The sequence below is a fragment of the Bactrocera oleae genome, chromosome 2 (genome assembly GCF_042242935.1).
Source record: "Bactrocera oleae isolate idBacOlea1 chromosome 2, idBacOlea1, whole genome shotgun sequence".
Classification (NCBI taxonomy): Eukaryota; Metazoa; Arthropoda; class Insecta; order Diptera; family Tephritidae; genus Bactrocera; species Bactrocera oleae.
Genome location: NC_091536.1, coordinates 24,053,158 through 24,069,120, shown reverse-complemented (window position 1 = coordinate 24,069,120; position 15,963 = coordinate 24,053,158). Strand labels below are relative to the sequence as shown.

At 33.8% G+C, this 15,963-nt stretch overlaps 1 protein-coding gene and 1 non-coding gene across 7 annotated transcripts; both read right to left on the bottom strand.

The window, feature by feature from the left end:
* Window positions 1-1,888: 1,888 nt before the first annotated feature.
* Window positions 1,889-1,960, bottom strand: TRNAG-UCC (transfer RNA glycine (anticodon UCC)). The gene has a single exon. It is a non-coding gene; the product is annotated as a tRNA-Gly (tRNA).
* Window positions 1,961-4,061: 2,101 nt separating this feature from the next.
* On the bottom strand, window positions 4,062-15,678 carry LOC106616541 (hexosaminidase D). 6 transcript variants are annotated; one of them, XM_070112291.1, is made up of 10 exons: window positions 13,417-13,504; window positions 13,226-13,364; window positions 7,284-8,037; window positions 6,790-6,933; window positions 6,177-6,737; window positions 5,976-6,119; window positions 5,200-5,897; window positions 4,946-5,146; window positions 4,565-4,874; window positions 4,062-4,500 (listed from the first exon to the last, which is right to left on the bottom strand). In XM_070112291.1, the coding sequence occupies exons 4-10, from the start codon at window positions 6,931-6,933 to the stop codon at window positions 4,285-4,287; spliced, it is 2,274 nt and encodes a 757-aa protein (XP_069968392.1). In that variant the 5' UTR covers window positions 7,284-8,037; window positions 13,226-13,364; window positions 13,417-13,504; the 3' UTR covers window positions 4,062-4,284. The 6 variants fall into 6 exon arrangements, with proteins under 6 accessions (XP_069968392.1, XP_069968393.1, XP_036233204.2 ...); XM_070112292.1 differs by lacking the exons at window positions 13,226-13,364; window positions 13,417-13,504 and adding an exon at window positions 15,522-15,678; XM_036377311.2 differs by lacking the exons at window positions 7,284-8,037; window positions 13,226-13,364; window positions 13,417-13,504 and adding an exon at window positions 15,522-15,678 and having other exon boundaries at window positions 6,177-6,475; window positions 6,551-6,737.
* Between the last annotated feature and the right edge of the window lie 285 nt (window positions 15,679-15,963).

Sequence of the window (15,963 nt, the reverse complement as noted above, 5' to 3'; positions counted from 1 at the left end):
TTTTTAATTACTTGGAGTCTAAGCATATCATAATTCAATTTTTTTAATAGCATATTTTACTTCCTGATATAATTAAAATATATCAGGAAAATATGTTCATATGTTTAGGTTTATTGAATATTTCCTTATTATGCGTATTTACACAAATGTGATAATCACACATACATTCTTAAATACACGTACGCTGATGTTTGCTTCTTCTTGCCCCGCACAAACAATGACTTTTGTCTACGCTTTTTGCTTTTTGCGGGTTGAACGATCGCAGGCAAGGAGGGATTGGGGCGCACTGCCACATAATTATTTCAGATATATATTTTATTTATCGAATTTAGTTTAAAAACGATTATAGGTATGAATTTATTGGTATATATATATATATATATATATATAATATATTATATTACGAAAATAATTCATAAATGCATCAGTATTTTTCAATACAAATTAAGCAACATATCAATATATTATGAGCCCTCACTTGACACGCCTATGTGCATGGTGGCAAGCCAACGAAATAACGGCGAGTTCGCGCGGACATTGTGTTGTTGAAAAAAACCAAATGACGACTTTGCCGACAAACATACATATTTATATACATACATACAAACGAGCTCGCATACATATTGACGCCAAATTTTGCGCATCGTCGCGGAGTTGACAAAATTTGTTTCAATCGACAATTTTGCGACAATGTCGATCGGCTATGTTGTCTCGTTTGTCCTTTTTGCAGTGGTTTGCTATTGAAAGTTGACTTATGCTCTTTTGAAATATTGCGATTACCAATTGGGCTGCATTTTCATAGCGTCGTATTTAGATAAAATGGGCTAAATCGAAAAACTATGAAACAATGATAATAAGTAAACATATAAAAGTACTATATGGACTGTGCTTAGAATATATAGAAGTAGTTAATGATTTCATATGAATGGCAATTTTATATAAATGTTATAATTTAATGACATAAATAGTGCATAATATGAAAAAAATTAAAATAATATTTCAAATCGCTAAGAGGTCATGTTGCCAATTCTCCTTTCTGAAGGGAACATCAGACAAATTCTTCAATTTCTGATTTTTGGCATCATTGCGAGTAGGCAGCTTGTAGGCAAAATACAAATGCGAGGGGAATGGTAGGATCAGTTGTAAAATTGAAACTTTTACTGAAGACATTCAAATTCAATTTCATTCATTTTTAATCTCGCGCAGGAATTCTATATGAAAACCAAATGTGGTTTACCAGGCGCACAGAAAAAATAGCGCGGCACAGAGTTATGAACGAACGCACTTTGCTTTGAAGCAGACGCACGTTCGTTATGAATGAATTTGTTGTCGTTGTAATATGAAATACTTAGAAAATAAGACGGGAGTTCGCTTGAATATTATTGGTCGATGATGGTGCGTCTACGATTTTTTGTCACTTGCGCGAATGTTTGATTTTTTGCGAAAGACATATTGAGGTACATACATATGTACATTTGTGTACATATATGCAAATATATTTGGACATGCGAATGAAGGAAGGCAATTTCAAGAATATTCACATATAGACATATGAACATTGAAGCAAGTAAACAATATTCATTTACGTTCTCTGGTTCTAGTCCAATATTTTACCAGAGAACGTCAATGAATTCTTTATTTATTCATTAACATTCTCTGATTAAACAAAACTGATTCTGACTGACTGACTGACTCATTTGATAATAATTAATATTATACATATATAAAAACTCCATACCACGTGTCTTTTATTTTCAGATACAATTATTTTAGTTTCCAATAATTTATAAATGATTTCAGAATTTTTTAATAATAATTTATTCTATAATTTTTATTCAGAAATTATTTACTAAAATGTAATTAAAAATAAAATAATATTAAGAAAGTGTGCGTCGGCCGGGAATCGAACCCGGATCAACTGCTTGGAAGGCAACTATGCTAACCATTACACCAACGACGCCCCCATTTTTATTGCTCAAATGTTTTATTAAACAGCAATCTTGCTACTCATTTCTACATTTTAACATCAAAACTTGAATTACTCGTATACCTCGTAAGAAAACTACTTGTAGGTATGTAGTATAAAAATCCTGGAATATTAATAAAATTACAAAAATGCTTTTCATTTATAAATAATTTTATTTTTTGTACGAAATTTTGGTGCGGAATTAGACACGCCATAGTTAGTTCAACGAATTGTGAAAAAATGCAACTACTTATAATACTTTGCGAGTAAAAAAGCGAAGGATATAATTTTAGAAAAAAATTAAGAAAATTTCGAGAAAGAACACTACATAAAATAATTCAAATGAAAAATAAGTAAGGAAGGGCTAAGTTCGGGTGTAACCGAACTTTTTATACTCTTGCAACTGGCAATGATTAAAACAGCGGAACTACTCTGGGTGTAGCAAAACTTTATATTAAACTAAAAAACCGTTTACTTCAGCTGCACCGAAGCTCCAATACCCTTCGCAGGGCGATACCCTTATTATAGCGTAAAAGGGTAAGATATTTATTTTCATATTGATCGATCAGTTTGTATGGCAGCTATATGCTATAGTGGTCCAATATCGGTTTCGAGTAATGAGCAGTTTCTTGGAAAAAACGTCTGCAACTTTTTTTACGCTTTAAGGGGTAAATATAAGGTCAATTACCCCTATGTTTACATTTTTTGGGATCTATGAACCTTTTGTTTACCTTTATCCAAGTCCACAACCTTTGCTTACATTTAGCCAATTCAACAATTTGTTTACAATTAGGTTCATTGACACTTTTGTTTACATTGAATGGGGTCAATGACCTATTTATTTACATAATAGGGTCAATGGCCACTTTTTCAATTGTTCAGATCGGACTACTATAGCATATAGTTGTCGTACAAACTGACCAATCAAAAACACATCCCTGTATAGAAAACTTTTTTATTTCACAAGATATTCGAACAAATTGTTCAGATCGGATCGCTACAGCCGGCAGTCAATCTGACGATATTTGAGCGATGAGTTGGCGTATATACAGACAGACAGACGAACGTGGCTAAATCTACTCAGTGCATCATGCTGATCAGTCATATATTTATTTAGTAGGGTCTCCGATGGGTGTTTCAAACTTAGTAGCAAATTTAATATACCCTGTTCAGGGTATAAATATTATACGAAATACGTGAATGGATTACAATAAAATTTGGTATTTTATTAAGTTATATTATAGATCACAGGCTCACTTAGTTTTATAGCTAGAATTTATAAATCATTTCAAATGTTTTTAGCATTAAACTATAGCATATCTAAATTAATACCTTCAGTTAATTTTGGTAAGATATCTTATATATAGACCGATATATACGGTATAAAACCAACCGGAAGTTTGAAAATCTTTTATTAGGTATATAGGATGTAAGGGTAGTGTTGACCCGATTTTATCTATTTTTTGCATCAGATGGAACTTAAAGTTGTGTTATATAAGAAGTAAGAGTGGTTTTTGTCCGGTTTCGCCCATTTTTACACTGTAACATAGGAATATCAGGATACCGTCAACAACGGATTTGGATGAAATTGGTTTGAGTAGGTCCGCAGATATGGGTTTTCAAATAAAGGTGAACGGTGCCACGCCTCTCGTCCAACTTTGATACCGGCTTCTATTAAGCACTCTTGTACCATTTTGGGTGTAAAATTGTATATCTCTGACACATTTATCCGATTACGCCTATTTACAATACTGAACTTCTTATGGTGTCAAGGAACATGTTTTTCATTAAGATATCTTAAGTTTTACTCAAGTTACAGCTTGCACGGACAGACAGTCACCTGAATTTCAACTCATCTCGTCATCCAGATCATATATGTATAAGTATATAATCCTATCGCGATTAGTTTTAGGTGTTACAAACAACCGTTAGGTGAACAAAACTATTAAACTCTGTAGCAAAGAGCAAATATAATATTATTTACACTAATATTACATATCCATTTGTTTTGCAGTTGTTGTTGTTGTAACGGGTATCTAATCCCCGCTTGGATGGTAAGTTTCAGTTTTGTTTGTTTTGCAGTAAAAGTCCTCGGTAAAAAAATGTTATGTTTTTTATTGAGTAAAATATTGTTTTCTAATGTAATGCATTCGTATAATACTATTAGAAAGCACTTTAGAAAATGTTAACAGTGATTGTTCATTGAACATTGAATGAAAATATTTAGAAAAAGTGTTTTAGGCAAGATAAAATGTCTCCTAGAATGTTTACATAATTGTCGAGGCGTTTATGAACGATATAATATAAAGCTATTGAAGTCATACATTATCGCAGCTGATATCATTCGAGCAAATCTTGTCCGCATTTATTGAATTAGTCGGAACCAAATTTAATTGCGCCAATTCAGCATTAAAAGGAAGAGGACGTTGTGGCCACACTCGTCGCTGTAACAATCTTTGTCCTCCCAATAACTGTCGTTGCAAACTGGCAACCATTGGATAAATATTTTGCTCAACAAATTCAACGATAGTGTACTGAGGAAAACGAAAAATTTATATAAAATATGTATGTATATATTTTCATTTCAACTTTCTATACCTCATCAAACACATCAAACATAACCTCATATGCTTCTCTAGCCATGGCACTTAACTCATTAATGTAGAGCGGAGTATTGTGAGTCAATTCGTATACACGTGATGGCGAGGAGAAATTATGACGCACATTATATTCGGACATCCAGGCACTACGATCCTGCATATGCAACAAATAATTCTGCAACTCCGATAACTTTTCAAATAGACGCAACGCATATTTATAAACCATGCTGCCAGGATATGAACACGCAGAGAATAGCTGACTATGGTGTGAGTTCGGATGGAGCTCTATCCACGGATGTCCAGAGCGCCTAAAAATAAAAAATAAACTTCATTCAAAAGAAGAACAATAATAATTATAGCATATTTTAATTCTACCCACCGACTGTCTGGATGAAACGCACACTCCAGAACCCGCAATATATCGTTCTCCTTCGGATTTGTAACGAAATAACCTTTCGATATAGTAGACAGCGATGTGATTAAGCTGGGTATACCAACTGGAAGCAATTCGCACAACACTGCAAAGTGATCGTAACGCTGCCATCCTGTTAATGCCAGACCACGAATGCCTTTGGAGAAACTATACACAACAGACATAATATTTTGAAAAATAGAAAAATATTTTGCGTTTACCGTCCACTCTCTTTCGCAATAACCGCTAACCATCTCATATTATTTTCTAAATGACGTTGCAGTGGCGGTATCATTAGACTCTCGCCAAATGCGCCTTTAAAAGCAGATGCCGTCCAAATGGTCGGAAAAACCTTCGCGTACATGTCCCATAATTGAGGCTGAATGAATCTGTAAATATCATTGGCATATACCCAAACCATCGGCTCGACGTAGCTACCAATATGAGAATGCTGCATTTCGCTTAGCATCATGTCGCGTAGCATATCATCCCAGATAACCACCTGAAGTTGAGGCCAATGTGTCCTTACGAAATTTGAAATAGTGGTGACGTGGGAAAGAAAGATCTCGTGGCGGCCATGTTGTCGACATCGAATGCATTCGCCCATTCGCAACACCTCATCACAGCCAATATGGATATGTGTAAATGCGGTGGAATATACTGATGCTCCGCCAGCTGACGTACTGCTACTGTTCATAGCCGCTTCGGCTATACTTAGATGAAACTCTATAATTTGAGTCAAAATATTCTGTATAAATCCAATAGAATCTTGTTGACTTGGGCATAAAGATTGTGGAATTTCGGGTATTTCACGCAAATTTTCGAACTCTTGCAGTTTCAAGGCGAATTCGATGTGTCCAAATGTTTGTACCAGAGGCATAATAGATAAACCTTGCAGTACAACGCTTGTCAGAAAATCCTTTAAATTAAAAAATTAATAATAAAAGTACTGAACTTACCATGCCATAAACAAATACGTTGAATAATTGTAAATCACCTTTAATTCTTCCACCTTATAAGCATTTTTAGCAGATAGTGCTTGCAAAATTCCTGTGTATGGAAACATATCTTCGTACTCAATTAGCAGCCCAGTCGCACCTAATTTTTTCAGCATCGGCAAGAGTCGTTTTAAAAAAGAGAGCTAAAACAACACAAATGTGTAATGCACTTCTACGTTTTTATTTAGAGATAGGTAAACCTTTGGCGGCGCACCCTTCAAATCTAAATGCACGAGGCGCTCATTAGGTGGGCGAGATCCACTCGGTCCGATGCCCGCAATAGCTGGCACGCCCAATCGTAATAATTCATGCTCATATTGTGTCTGTCGCTCAGCTGATGTAAGAAGACGTTCATAGTCCATGCTCTGGATCTCCCCCATACCGGCGTTACGCACACGTTGCTGGTTCTCAAGTATCTTTAGCCGCTCGTCTTCGAAGAGATAGTTTGCACCAAACACGGCTATTTTTTTGTGACGCGACCCTAATAAAACTGGCTGACCTGTGGTTTCGAGCAGGCCAATTGAAGGCGAACTTTTAGATGGTTTGACAAAGCGAAAAATGCCGGAGTTTTTACCGCTATGCGCTGCAGCTGGCACAGGTATGCCGCCAGTTGGGCGGCGCGCTTGTAGATTGTGATTGTGATTGACACTGGATGAAGTGTTCTGCTGTTTTTGTTGGTAGCGTAAAATACGATTTGCTTGCGAGATTAATTTTTGCAGAAAATACACGTGTTTTTGTGGATTATCAGTTTGTATAAGATGCTAAACAAAATTATATATTAACTGATGTTTTAAATGATATCAGCAATCTAACATTAATTTCACCATCGATTTGTACGTCTCTGCTATTATAAATGAAAAAAACCCAAGTCCAAAGGGCAAACAGTACCAGACTGGAAACGATTAGAATGCCACTGAGTTTACGACGCCAGAGCAAAATAAGGCAATTGGATTGCATCTAAGAATATAATTTTAAACACATATGTATAATAATTATTATATTATTATTATTATTTATGTTATCTGTTGTATAACGCTTTTTAAGAAACACTCACTAAATTTTAGCATCAGTTTTAATATATTCGCTTTTGGACTATTTAATATTTGCTCATTTCTGTCTTTATTTTAGAGAGAATAGTCGTATATATTATATAACTACAAGTAGTTAATTTATTAACGCAATTGCTGACCACTTGTGCATACCAATTAAATCCTCTACAAGATTAACGAGCTTTACTATATCTCAATAACCACAATTATAAGTAAGTGTTTAACTTGGTTTATTTTAGCGCTTAATAGCCTTCTTACTGCTTCTTTATTCCTCTCTGTCCTTGCTACCGTTGTTTATCTCGCGGTGCAGTTTTAGGCTACCGAAAGTATCAAATGAGGTAATAGTGTTCCCTCTGTTTTCCTCTTATGTGGTAGCTGCAGTCGCGAAGAATCTGCCCCAACATGGCATTGAAGCCAACAAGTAGCCTCAGGAGTGCCTAAAGTTGCGAGCAAATTTTAAGCCTATGTACATGCATACGTATATATTTATGTACTAGTATATATGTAAGGAAAGAAAAATTCGTGCAGCTAGTCGACAAAAATCTCGGTGTTCTGGTACTTCAGCAAAACGGCAAAATGTAGCAGGGGAGGTATTAACGAGCGTTGTTTGATAAATACGGGCCGCACGTCCGTGTATGAAACGCACCTATTTTATGATTTAAGCAAAAAGGTGGTTTATCTGCCGAACAGCTTAAAATTATATTTAGTTGTTTGTTTATAAACTTCTAGTCATTCAGTTCAAGCTTCGGCGCATGAAATCTGTTTTTTTCTCTATATATTAACTATTTCAATTATACATATGTCTTCAATTCTGTAATAAGCAAAGTTATTCCCTGCAACATGTATGTTTATAAGTTTTCCATGGCTGCACAATTTTACTACAGACTCAAGGTACTTAGCTTCATTTCCTTGAAGCTCATGCTAGTTCATATATATTCAGCAAGTCAGATGAAACCACTTGAGCTTAGTGTTTTTGTTGAAATATATCTGGCGGCGCCATTATATGATACACCTGGATATTAGGGAAGCCATTTAATAAAATTTTTAGAATTCGGTAAAAAGATAATTTTCTCATAACGAATAATATACAGTTTTTATATAGGTATTGGGAGAATTGTCGGTGTGTTTAATATATACGTGGTTCATACATTATTTATTGAATAAAGCTTAATTAGTCCTTCAGACAATATTCTTAAATCGTAAATTTTTCACACGTGTACGTTAAATGCAAGTCTTTTTTTCTAATTATTATTTAGTGACTAAAGCCTGTAATGCTTATAGGTTTTAATATGATTTATTCTTTCTTTCACAAAAATGCTGAAAAATTGCTGTCCAAATATACACACAAATACCATCTCATCAAATTTGACTCGGTCTGGTCTATTTAAACTGCGCGCGCTAACAGAGACGATAAAAAAATTTTGAATTTTTTGGCAGAACCTTTTTTCATGTTTGCGTGGAGCTTGATCTCCAACACGAAAAATTAGTCTGGCGATTTTTACCATAAAAAAAAATTAACAACGAGTTCGTGTATAATGTTGTGTTTCCAATGGAATCACGGCTAGCGAATCGTTGAAAATGTAGCAGAAGTTTTTTGGGTAGTCTACTTTATCACGAACACAGCTATTTTACTGGCACAAAGCAGTCAGTGTAGGCCGTGAAGTCATCAAAAACTTGCCTCATGCGAATCGTGCAGTCACTACTGTTAATAACAGTAACATCCATTAAGCCTATTTGAAGACGATAATAAATATTTGTATTGAAATATAGCTTGTCAGCTATACACTGTTAACGAGCGTGCGAGCTACATACGTAATTGCCATTTACTTGCTCAGAAGTATCAATAAGAATTGTAGAGGGATGAACCAGATGAACCAAGAACTACTGAACTCCACTGCAGCGCATAATTGGACAAGAAAAGCTGCACTTTACTGAAACGAATTCTTTACTAATATAGTTAAACCAGAGAACTTAGAACAACTTTTTCTCTGGTTAAACATCTTATTTGGCTACCCTAATGATACACACACACCTACATATAGGCACATACATTTGTTTGGAAAGTTTTTGAGTAGATGTTGAGATGCTTACAAATAGCTTGGGTGGCTGTCAGTATTGTTTATTTTTCCCATGATATTTCACAGAGACGACGGCGGATACTATTGCCGTGGCTATTACCTATGTAAAGCCACAGTACAACAATTCCTATATACTCATCACTTTGGTTATAAATTATGTGTGCAACACCATAATGCACTCACAAGTATGTATATGTACAAATATTGAGATATGCTGCATCTTGCTCCTGATATGCACAACGCGCTGTATGAAATATTAATGAACGGTATTCTGCACATCCATGTTTAAATAATTCCGTTAGGCGCTAGATTTTTTTTCTATTTTTTTCTTTCATTTTATGCGCTGGAAACGTGTATAATGAGTGGTAAATGCACTTCGTCTTTAGTCGCACAAATTGTTGCAACAGAGAACAGAATTACTTTTTCATAAGTAAGAGCATGGTGTATATTATCTAGCGAATAAATTTCTAAGCCACAAGTTGGGCCTTGGATAAAATATAGAGGCATAACCACGTGACAACTTTGAAGTATTACTGAAGATAGTCAAATGACAGTATGACAAGAATCAAACCTTTTAAAGGAAGTTCCAATACAGAAGGCCTTGCTGTCCAATAAAAATGAAAGCTTACCATAACAGTAAAAGTAAAAAGCAGAGATGAAACCATTACATATGATCAAAGAATGAAATCAATTTTTTTGACACTTGAACTATTTGCGGCTTCTGGAAGGTGTACTACAACCATTTCACGTGAGTTTCTCAACTTTCAGTTAGCTAATGAATAGCCCACAAATACGTGCAATTGAATCCTCGTGAATTTGGTATAGTGGAGAGAGTACAAAGTAAATCGTGTGCAACGTGAGCGAGCAAATGTCACTCTCAATTGAAACTGATTGCTTACGTCAAATTCATTTTACTCGCAGCAAACATATAATCCCCGTACAGGTTTTAAGCTGCTGCATCAACATGCTCCACTAAATAGCCACTACAAAAACGTGTGAAAAGATTTAGGTATTAAAACAGCGTTCATGCAGAGAAACTTTGGCCACTCTGTATCGGAAATTTTTCTTCTGGTGTTGCCCAGTTTATTCCACAGAGCAACTCGGTTCAACATTTGTCTGATATTCCATTTTATTTCTTGAAGAATAAAAATTCTTGCACGTTTTATTTAGAAATGGAACAGAATGCCTAATTTTAATTGTGTAGCAGTAAACTGCACGAATAAGAATACAAAGCAAGATTTCCAAGCATAAACAATGCAGATAAACATTATAACCCTCCAAATCACACTTGATTTGCAATACTTATGTCCCAAGTTACCGCGCCTAATGGTCGTCTGATTGAGTTGCCAACTCTGCAGCTGTCAACTGATTTGATGTATATTATTACATTAGTCCATATCCTTTAGTATGTATCCGTATTAATCGTTTGCAAGTCATTGCTCATTGCGGGGTAATGCAAGAAGTGCAACATTAATTTATAAGAGTTACATTATCCCTAGTTCAACACATCTACATTACGCTCAGGTCAGTTTAGCAATTCACATGCGAGTAATGGTACAACAATGCGTATACGTAGTCTCTCTCTGTCAACTTATTAGTGTATTGCTTACTGTTTAACGAGACTAGGCTATACTGAGGAAAGCCATGTTATGACATTTATTTATGTTCTAACTTTATTTCCATACCTAAACACAACATGAAATAATCGAGACTTTTATGTTCATAAATGCATGTGCAGAGGCATAAGTACTTAGGTATAATACCCTTCACATGTGCATTTCTTATAGCAAAATGGGATATAAAAATATTTATCTTCATTGATCGGCCAATTTGCCCTGGAGAATATGCCAAATTTGGACAGTTGCAAAATAAGTTTCCCATACATTAAGTCCTTGTATCGAAATCTACTCAGCACGTCACGCTGATCATTTATATACATTGTTATTTTGTAGGTTCTCCAACGTTTTCTTCAGAGTGTTACAAACTTAGAGGCAAAATTAAAAGTTTTAAGTTTTTCTTAAACCTGATCTTTGGAAGGTGTAGTGTATCTGTAAACGATTGTAAAAACGGAAGTCACTTAAAAACTACTAACTGAATCGACCATACTTGCCCGTCACAAAAGTACGGAGCTACATTCAACATCCGCTCGGTCCACTCTTTAAATTACCTTAAGTGCACAGATTCGTAAGCAACGCTACGACGCTGCCTCTGCTAGTTGCTATACACTCGTACTACTATACCACCAACAACTAGCTTTGTCGCTGTGTTATTACACCTGCAGAATGCGGATAGTAGAAGCTACAATGTTTTCCATGACGTAACATGTGTAGCATCAACCACCTTTGTCTTTACTTTAGGAGTTTTTATGTGGCTCTCGCATTCGAAATTTCGGCCACACGCAAATTTGCGACGTTGTTATTATAATTTCTTGCATTTATCGCTGGAAACATTTTAATATGAAAACTTCGGAGCATAAGCATTTTGGAGAATGCATTTATAAATGTAAATCATATGATTAAATACTAAATTCTTATACCTACATATACTATATTTAAAGTATTTGTAAGTACCTATGTCACAATTACAAATTAAAGTATTACGTTGTCAAATTTAACTCTCAAATTTTTAGTACATTTTAATGGTCAATTAAATTCAAAAATTTTTTTTGTTACTTTTAGTAACCAACGAAGGCCAAAATTTCAGAGCATGAGCTGAAGATTTGGAGGAAAATATTCTTACAGTGTTTTCGCCAACATTCTCCTCTTTTTTTTTATTTATGACCTAGTTGTGGAAAGTAAGTCTTCTGCATTTCAAAATTGCTGCATAATGCAGCGTTGACCTACAAAATCATGATTTATATTACTGTAAAACATTTATTCCCAACAACAAACCCATTGCCAATTTGTGTGCCGTCTTGTTAAAGTGACAATTTATGATTTACATATAATTTGTATTTGCAACTATTGTTTCTTTGATTGGTATTTGCTTACAATTTATTTGTTATTGTAACTTTAATTTCATGACTTTCGATATTTTCCATGGATTGGTTTGTCCATCAGCTCATCAATAGATTTTCGTCCTTAGATATTTATTACTTAAATACATTTTTAGACTCTTGGATATAATATTCTCCTAACGGTTATTTGAAAACCCCTTAAGGAGCATACTTGGTATTAAATGAAAAAAAATCAATTTTTTCATATTTCGCTGGGTTATACCTTAAAAAATACCATACTCAATTTCGAATTTTGAGTTACAGCCTTCTAAAATGTAACCGTTCAGTTCAAACATAGACATCTTTTTCTAGAAACAGCATTTTTCGAATTTTTTGCAATGATTACTCGGATACGAATGATCCGATCACTATCAAAAAAACGACCAAAGTTTTGAATAATATTAAAATTTTTATAATTATTATACTTTTTTTATATTAAATTTGTAACAACCACAAAGTAATGACGGAGACCCTAAAAAGTACATACTTATATAAATGATTAGCATTATGAGTTGAGTCGATTTAGCCATGTTTTTCTCTCAAAGAAGCTACTCATTTCGGAACCGCCAATATCAGACCACTATAGCAAATAGCTGCCAAACAAACTGAACGATCGGAATCAAGTGTTTGCATGGAAAACTTTCACATTTGAAGAGATATCTTCACGAAATTTGGCACGGGTTATTGTCTAAGGTAATGGTGCAGTCTCCCAAGAAAATTTTCAGCTTGGATCACTATAGCATATAGCTGCCATACAAACAGAACAATCGGAATCAAGTTCTTGCAAGGAAGCTTTCTGTATTTGTGAAAGGTGTTATATCTTAGGTGCAGCCGAAGTTCTATCCACAGAGAAGGGCGGAATCATTACAACAGTCGCCTGAAAATTTTATACAACATTCTACAAATATCATACTTTAATGTACCATTGGTTTTAATTCACCAAAACATACCAATTTTTGGACGAATTAATGTAACCTAGTCATAAGTTACAGCAATATCACCAGACGTTAAAGTATTAAAATCCATTAAAAAATTTAGTTTATAAATAGGATCATACACACTTAGCTGCTTATAAACATCTGAGTATATTTGTTTATTATAAGAAGAACTACAAAAGCTTTGTTTACCGTTATTAATTGAAGTGCATCCGTTGACGTACTATTTGTCTTTCACTAAGAATTTTGTTTTAAATTATCACATTTTTAAGCGCCGATTATTGTATTTCATTATTATTAAATCAAAAATACGAGTGTGGACATACTTTTTCTGAAAACAAACATTATATAGTATGTATATACGTATGTATAAATTCACGCACAAAAACTGAGTCACAGGTTTTTGCCTACCAACTTCGCTGTTAACTGACTGATACTAATTTGCAGGTCCACTAACAGTATAACAACTAGCACCACACTTCCTTTTGAAAGTAAACGAGTAGCAGCATTGAATAAACAGTGTTGCTTTTTACGTAACGCATAATACTAAACGGGTAATTAATTTCACTGTATCAGATAATTTCAAAGAACTAATATATTACAAAATTTTGATATTAATAAAAACACATATTTATAAAATTTTAACACATTTTAAATAAAATTGCGTCCGCATTGATTCTCTTCCCGTAATCTTTACCTTCTATAGAGGGAGTTCGTCGTGATGGTATCGGTTATACAATGCAAAAAGCAGTTGGAAAAGATTTCTGAGGCCAATGGATCAGCAAATTTTTTTTAACTACAATGTGTACATGCCATCATTAGAAAAATCTGCTTTGGGAATTCCTGCGGTTTTCTCAAATTTACATTTCATAAATTTAGACCTATGGAATTGGTTTTATGAAGTTTTGTGCTAAAAAAGTCACAATGAAAATCCACGAATTGAGGAACAAGTGGGCATGAGTAACTTTAATTTTTACGCACAAATATACATTTAACATATTTAACCTCCGTAATCAACGCATTGTCGGTTGCGTACTATACTATCTAAGAAGATTTATATATTTGAGGATATGGATTTATTTCTAATTTATTTGAAAGGTAAAAAGCAAAACGAAAACAAACAATGAACATCAGACTGTAATATCAAGAAATATAATAGCATGACAATATACAATACTAAAAGTTTTTGTAACCGCTAATTACAAAAAACATTTACAGTTGAGTAATACAAATTGAGTACAAATGTACTTTGAGATAAACTCCATTACGTACGATATGCAACATACGCTCAGAAATTCAAGTCGAATTTCATTACGCACAGAAGTTATATTCTCTCAACTTTTTTGTGCTAGGTTGTGTATGCACGATCAACTTGAAATGGTCGCTAATAAGTCTCAGTTCATGCACAGAAACTTTTGTTGCACATTATTGGCAACTATCTTTTGGTACGGCAACTCAAGTCGAACAATTTTCTGCATTCATTTACTCTGTACTAAATATTTCTCATTAGATAATTTTTATCCCTATTTATTAATTTCTAAAATATTTATATACATAGAAAAAAATAGAAGTATTAAAATTTCCGAATATATTGTAAATGAAATGAGGGCAATTGCAAACATGAAAAAATTTCAAATTTAAAGGAATTTGCCCTTCGTCTTTTCTCGGTGTGAGAGCGCTTTAAAATTATGTTTTTTATAACAATTTCATTGTTGCCAGATCAGACAAAATACTCTTTTTTGGATATTTAATGAAAACCCCAAACGTTTATTGCGGAAATTTTGAAATTATTTAATATTAACCGTTTAATATATATATGGTAGACTAACTATTTAAATCCTATTTTTGTGATTTTATAGTATATTAAAGCAGCCGAGACATCAGATCACTAAGCATTTCTTTAAATACACGAGATTTGAAGTGTTTCCTTTTCTTTTTATTATTTTACATTTTTTGTTAGTGATCTTAACAACGGTTACAATTCTCTCCGTACAAATATTTTTTGGCAGGATTTCAATCTGTCCGTTTTAGTCGGTAAACCTTTACAACAGCAAAAAAAAAACTTCAGATTCAATGATTTAAAAAAGTAGAGTTTGGTGCAACCTTAATAGTATTGAATCAATATTTAATTCCTGACAAAATATTTGATATCGAGAATTTATAGCATCTGAAAAATACTTGTAAATGCTTAATTTTTGAAATTTTCTAAGAAAATCTTACTTCAACTTCACGCACTTCACTGGTTATTATTCTCCGGGCTATTTGGGTGCTTCAGCACCTTATTATATTTATTTTTTTAAATATTATTCGACAACCCTGCGACAAGAGCTTTTAAACTGATGCGTCAAAGACATTTTGATTTTATTGATTTTATCTAAAGCTATTTCGTGTAACTTTTTATTGTTGTGCAATGCATGCTTGCAAGGAGTTTTATACAATTAGTTTCATTGGTTAATATTAATTTAACACTTAAAATAAAACCACTCACCTAAAGAAAATACCGCCCATGAAATTAATGACTAGAACCAACTATCGAAAATGTAGCACTTAATAGAGAGAGAGCGTGAGAAAAATACTCCAAGTAAATGGGAGAGAAATTCACAAAACCATAAACTCGTAAGGGGAAAATTGAAAATTTATCATTTGTAGGAAGAAAAGAAAGCGCCGGGAGCATCGCTGCAAAGCAAAGCAAAGTATCTTGCATCAAAAACTAATGAAAGGATGAAATTGTAATTCAAGTTATGAACTGTACAGAATAATAACTGTTAGAGAGAGATAACACCTATATACAAAAAGGGGAATAATACTAGTTTCTATAGAAATGTAAAGGAAAAGGTGCCTGGTGCTACGGTAAAAGTTTAGTGCCAAAACCGACCAAGTTGCCAAAAGTTTTTGAGTGAATATTATAAACGGCGTAATAACCATAGCGT